The 7,071-nt window shown below is 36.1% G+C and overlaps 1 protein-coding gene across 1 annotated transcript in view; it reads left to right on the top strand.

Annotated features, from left to right (window-relative positions):
• Positions 1-262: 262 nt before the first annotated feature.
• Positions 263-7,071, top strand: part of LOC125038555 (neurotrimin-like) — a 100,345-nt gene continuing 93,536 nt past the window's right edge. Inside the window, exon 1 of the mRNA XM_047632082.1 lies at positions 263-275. Coding sequence (XP_047488038.1) covers positions 263-275 — 13 coding nt within the window. The remainder of the gene's footprint in view (positions 276-7,071) is intronic.

Raw genomic sequence — 7,071 nt, 5'->3', positions numbered from 1 at the left:
GAGAGAGAAGGAGACAAACTGACAAAATAGAAGAGAGAGAGAGAGAGAGAGAGGAGGGAGAGAGGATGAGAGAGAGAGCGGGTGAGAGGGGGAGAGAGAGAGAGAGAGAGGGGATGAGAGGAAATTAATTTTGCCCCGGGGGCCACATTCAGGACATATAACGCAATTAGCTCTTACGGAAGCACCCGTCCATATTTGCATTTTCCACAACCATTTGCATTTGAATAAAATATGCAAAGTTACAACTTCAGGAGTTTACGTGATGCCCTTCCTGGGTGGGTGGGGGGGGGGGGGGGGCGAATGGCTTAAAAAGAGAGGGAAAAGATAAGATATAACGTTTGGTATCATTTCACGAATGATTGTGATGATGATGATGATGATTGTGATGATGATGATGGGTGATGATTATGATGATGATGATGATGATGATTGTGATGATGATTGTGATGATGATTGTGATGATGATGATGATTGATTTGGTTTATGATGATGATGATTGTGATGATGATTGTGATGATGATGATGGGTGTGATGGATTGTGATGATGATGATGATGATGATGGTGATGATGATGGATGTTTGTGATGATGATTGTGATGATGATTGTGATGTGATGATGATGATGATATGATGATGATGATTGTGATGATTGATTGTGATGATGATGATGATGATGATGATGATTTGTTGATGAAATTTTGATGATGATGATGATGATGGTGATGATGATGATGATTGTGATGATGATGATGATGATTGTGATGATGATGATGATGATGATGATGATGGTGATGATGGTTTATGATGATTGGGATGATGATTGTGATGATGATTGTGATGATGATGATGATGATGGTGATGATGATGATGATTGTGATGATGATTGTGATGGTGATGATGATGATGATGATTGTGATGATGATGATGATGATGATGATGATGTTTATTTGGTGATGATGATGTTTATTGTGTGATGTTTTTGATGATGATTGTGATGTGATTTATGATGATGATGATGATTGTGATGATGATTGTGATGATGATGATGATTTATGGGTGATTGTGATGATGATTTGTGAGATGATGATGATGATGTGATGATGTGATGATTGTGATGATTATTGTGATGTGATATGATGATGATGGTGATGATGATGATGATTGTGATGATGATTGTGATGATGATGATGATGATGATGGCGATGACAATGACAATGGTGATGGTAATGATGTAATCAACATCATTATTATCGTGATACTTATTATTATCATTATCATCATTAGCATTATTATTTTATTAAAATTATGATAACAATAATTATCATTATCATTATTATGCATTACTATTATTACCATTATTATTACCATCATCTTCATTATTATTTTTACTATCATTATCATCATTGTTATCATTATTATTGTTATCCATGTTATTATTATTATCATTATTATCATTATTATTACCGCTATTGTCATCAGAACTACTATTTATATTGTTATTACTGTTTATAGTAATGTTATTATTATCATTATTATTATTATTATCAATACTATCATTTTCATTACTTTAACTATTATCATTATTATAATCACTATAATAATAATAATAATGATTATCATTATTATTGCTATTATTATAATTCTCATCAGTTATTATCAATATTATCTCCATCACTGTTATTGTCTCTGTCCTGCCGATGTTTGTCTTCCTCTCTTATAGCCCTTTGGCTACTCTCTCTCTCTCTCTCTCTCTCTCTCTCTCTCTCTTTCTCTCTTCCTTCTTCTGCCCTCCTCCCCCGTATCTCTCTCTGCTTATCTGTCTGTCTCTCTGTATCTATCTTGCTGTCTTTGACTATCTGTCTGTTCCTCCCCCTGCCCTCCTTTCTCTCTCTGTCTTTCTTTCTATCTCTCTGTCTCTCTCTTTTTATCTATCTATCTCTCTGCTACTCATTCTCTTTCCCCCCAACTCTCTCTCTCTCTCTCCCTGTCTCTTTCCCTTCTCTCTTCTCCCTCTCCGTCTTCAGCAATAACTGTCGGAAAGAAACAGCGTCGCTCTTATGCAACCCGGTTTTATTGGCAAGAAAGACAACCCGCATTTATCTGTTTCGCGTTAGTTCATTTTAAGTGCATTCATTAGCGTATAAACAAAGAGAGAATCATTATTTCGCTTTTACATTTGGCAATCACCTTATGCTTGCAATGGATTTCAGTCAACAGATGGCGTTACGCTCCATCATTGCGCATCTCGTAGCTCTTATGGCTACGGTGTTTATGAGGTCGAGTCTCATGCAAGAGTTCGCATGGCTGTTGTAATACCAAGAGTAAGAATAAAATAAAGATAATTATTACCCCATTTATCCTGGTAATTAGATCTCCGCGTGTGAATGTGTGCTTGTGCGTTTATAAATGTTCCTCCATTCTGCAGCTTCGTTTAAATTCCGTTTGATATTGTTTATGCATTAATTTTTTTTTCGAATTTAGCATAAGAGCTGTTCATCATAATCGTGATTTTTTTCTTTATATGACTTGCTTTGAAATTTGTTTTTTTTGGTTGTCTACTGTAAAGCCTAAAACCAAAATAAGGCGAAATCTTGAGAGCTTCTCTGTGCAACATTGCAGGAATAAAAAAAAAGTAATGATAATATAAAAAACAAAAACAAAAAAAGACTGGCGTGATCAAAGTTATATTAGAGCATTTTAAAGAAAGAAAAAAGAAAAGAAAAAATATATGTTTCGTGTATCTTGATATTTCGCTTCGTATTCATTAACTACATAATAGATTCGACTTTTATCTCATTTGTTGCTTGCAAATGAATGAATAAGGAAGAACATGCAATAGCTCCTCATATTCAATTAGATGTTTTTATTGACGTGTTTGTATGATTCATAGTCTTTACCTTTCTGTTTCAATTTCTATTTCTTTACCTTTTCTATTTCTTTCTCTTGCTCTTCTTTCCTTTCCCTCTTCCACTTATCTCCATTTTCCTCCCATTCTCTCTTCGTACCCTATTCTTCACTCGCCGGACCCATATCCCAAGAGTTTACAATATTTCTCCTCACTCTCGCGATCCATCTACATGTTTCTCCTCTCATTCATTTACCATTAAACGGACCTGACTTTCCGACCAATTCTTCGAGATTCTCTTCTCTCTGTTGCATCCAACTTGTCAGGGAAAACTTTTGTGCGTTTCTCCCTTAGCGTGTCAAATTTCCGGTGTAAATAACGCGCAAAACAGTGGCAGAATTCCGTTTTCTTTGGTTTTCTGGGTTTCTTTCGGGTTCCCGTTTTCTTTCGAGTTCCCGTTTTCTTTTGAGTTCTCGTTTTCTTTCGAGTTTCCGTTTTCTTTCAGGTTCCAGTTTCTCATTTCCACCCTCTTTCTCTCGTACCCAAAAAAAAAAAAAAAAAAGCAAGGAAGAAAAACAATAAGTGAAATAAGCGAACACACGCAACCATTAACCACTCTAATCCTCTTCTTCTTTCCTCCTCCACTTTTCCACTTCCTCTTCGGAATCTCGGAGAGGAAAGTAGGTGAGAAAAAAAGAAGAAAAAGAAAGGTTTTCAGACTTACGACACATCTCATCCTGCCATTCATTTATCCACATGGTTCTCTTTACATTCATTTAACTGCCTGAGGGAATTTCCTTGCGTTGTGTTTCTCCACTTTTATAATTTGGGAATATTGTGATTTATATTATTATTGTTTTCATTGTTACTACTATTATTATTTGTAATATTGTTATTAATATCATGGATAACATTATCAACATCCTTCTTCTTCTTATTAATTCATTATTTTCATTCTTATTATTATCATCATTATCTTTGACGGATTATATCACCAAGACCTAAAGCTGTAATTTAAGCTGATCTTATGTATAACCAAAATATACATTTAAACTGACTGCTGATTCACTACCATCCCACGTAAATACTATAGTCATAATCCGTTAATAACCTTTAGCTTGGTCTTAGTGACAAACGAAATAACCGAGAAATCAATTAATTAGCCAATGCATGTGGTAAACAAAAACACTACAGGAAACAAACAAGAGGAAATATTGTCAATACTAGAGGATTGATTCCCGACAGCAAAAAAACATTAATAACGAGGGTATGACGGCGGTGACTACGTAATGATGTGAATTAATGATTCTCTGTCATTACGTAACGGATCATTATTACTTATTCTTACCTGTTGCTTGTTTATGACTTATCAGACCCTTATCATTTATTGATTATGGCTTGTTTACTTGTTTTTTCTTATCCCTGTTGTGATATTTCTCTTTACACCACAGTATTTTTATAACATCTAATTTCACGATTACTGTCATCACTATTATTATAATCTTATTTCTATATCTTGTATCTGTTCAAACTATCATTAAAGTCAGTGTTGTTGCCCTCCGCTGATCAGGTGATTTTCCATTCCCCCAAATTTCTGATCAGAATTTCGAAAACGAAGTGAAATTCGCAAAAAATCTCTTCTGAACGACTAACTTTTTATAAGAGTTTAGCCAACCAGGAGGAAAATTGCTTGTTCCTGCTGCATCTTGGGTGAACTTCTCTCTCTCTCTCTCTCTCTCTCTCTCTCTCTCTCTCTCTCTCTCTCTCTCTCTCTCTCTCTCTCTCTCCCTCCCTCCCTCCCTCTGTGTTTCTTTCTTTCTTTCTTTCTCTGTCTGTCTGTCGCTCTGTTTCTGTCTCTCTCTATGACTTTCTTTGTTTCTATCTCTCTCTCTATGGCTAGATCTCTCTCTCTCTCTCTCTCTCTCTCTCTCTCTCTCTCTCTCTCTCTCTCTCTCTCTCTCTCTCTCTCTCTCCCTCCCTCCCTCTGTGTTTCTTTCTTTCTTTCTTTCTCTGTCTGTCTGTCGCTCTGTTTCTGTCTCTCTCTATGACTTTCTTTGTTTCTATCTCTCTCTCTATGGCTGGATTCTCTCTCTCTCTCTCTCTCTCTCTCTCTCTCTCTCTCTCTCTCTCTCTCTCTCTCTCTCTCCTTCCTCCCTCTCTCTCTTTCAGCAGAATAAGAAAAAACGAAAAGGAACAAAAAAGAGAGAACGAGATAAAAAGAGACAGAGAATGGCAGGAGAAAAATATAAGCAAACACACACACATCCACACCCACACAAACACACACGCACCCCCCCCCCCCACACAAATACTCACACACACACACACACACACACAAACACACACACACACACACACACACAAAATAAAATTCCTATATCCAACTAAAACCACGTCACAAAATACCCAACCCTTACCCCATTTGAGTACAAATGAGTACCAATTAAGACTTATTCATACTAGCACTATAATGCCCCACGTACCAACGGGTATCAACATTATAGTATGCCTTGAAAGGAGAAAACACACTACAGTGTTGATACTATGGTATAAAAACCCACACTGTAAAACTAGATTTAATTGAAAAAGAGACTACAGTTTCGGAATTCACCTGGATTCCATCTTCAGGTCTTACTCGTACTAATACTATAAAGTCCCTCATGTTAAAGATAGGTAGGAACATTTACCTGAAGCGAGTCATAATGATAATGATAATAATGATGATAATGATGATAATTAGATACACGTAGAATCAGCAGAGACTATTATCCTATGAGGTCCATATTTCATAGTAAAAAAGAAAAAAGAAAAAAAAGAAATAATAGAAAAAACAAAAAACAAAACGTGTAAACAAAAATATGTCAACAAAATATAAAACAAAACATGTTTATAATTAAGGAATGAGTGAGTTAATCAAGAAAATACTTCTACAGTTTAGTATATGTGAAATACATCCGTTACGTAAACAAGGCGAGAACAAGAAACAACAACAAACAAAAATAACAACAAAAACAGCAACATTAACAACAAAAAAACAAGAACAAAAACAAACAAATACAAACAACATAGACAACAAAAAACGAAAACAAAAACAAACAACCATCAACAACATAACAAAAACAAAAACAAAACAAAAAAAAACAAAAAAAACATAAACAACAAACACAAACAACAAACAAACATACAAAAAGCACATCAAGCAGAAGGGAATTAACCAACAAGGTCATTACCCTCTACCATCACCCCCCGCCCCCCTCTCCCGCTCCCCCCATGCTCCCCCTCCCCCCCTATCAAGAGCCACGCAAGGGGGGAGGCCCAAGAAGAGGTGTAATTAAGAAAAAGGGGGTAATTAAGAGATAGAGATTAAGAGTCCTGGTGATCACGTGATGCTTTTGGGAAAGAAAAGAAAAGAAAGAAAAAAAAGAAAAAAAGGAGAGAGAGAAAAAAAAATTATCTTGGAGCCAATCGCGTTAAAATCAACCCCCCCCTCCCCCTTCCCTCTCCTCCCTTACCCCTCCCCCCACCCCCTCTCTCCTTCCTATTCTCCCTCCTTCTCCCTTTCCGACCTTTTTTTCTATTTATTTTCTTTGTTGTCATTTTTTCTCCCTTTTTTTTTTTTTTTTTATCTGTGTTTTTTTGTTTCCTCTTTATTCCTTCTGTTTATCCTTTTTTTTATTTTCTTTTCTTTTTCCTCTTCCTCTTCTTCGGTGATTCGATGACATGGGAAAGATTGGGATAAAATCGTCCCTAATTACGAGAAAGATTCGGAAGAAAAAAATATTAAGGAAATATCTCGTACCTGAATCACGGATTAGGTAAAAAAAAAAAAAAAAGATTCGAAGAGAGATTTGGCGCAAGAAAAACCGGCTTTAAGGTCAAGAAATGAATAGATTAGACAACACAGATGAAAAAAAAAAATGATTGGAAAATTGTGAAGGGAAAAAGGGTTGATAATGAGACGAGGGATTGGTAATCAGAAAAAGGATTAGGAATGGCGATTATATGTCGAAATTGAGGATCCGATTAGGGATTAGGTCAAGGATTGGGGACTGACATTAAAATCATGGTTGTTATTTCCTTCCCTTCTCCTCTTCCCTGCGTGTCACTTAACTTCTCTACACGGAGAAAGAAAGAGGGAGAGAGAGAGAGAGAGAGAGAGAGAGAGAGAGAGAGTAAGAGAGAGAGAGAGAGAGAGAGAGAGAGAGAGAGAGAGAGAGAGAGAGAGA

The sequence above is a fragment of the Penaeus chinensis genome, chromosome 3, assembly GCF_019202785.1.
Source record: "Penaeus chinensis breed Huanghai No. 1 chromosome 3, ASM1920278v2, whole genome shotgun sequence".
NCBI classification, from domain to species: Eukaryota; Metazoa; Arthropoda; class Malacostraca; order Decapoda; family Penaeidae; genus Penaeus; species Penaeus chinensis.
This window is presented reverse-complemented; position numbering and strand designations above follow the sequence as displayed.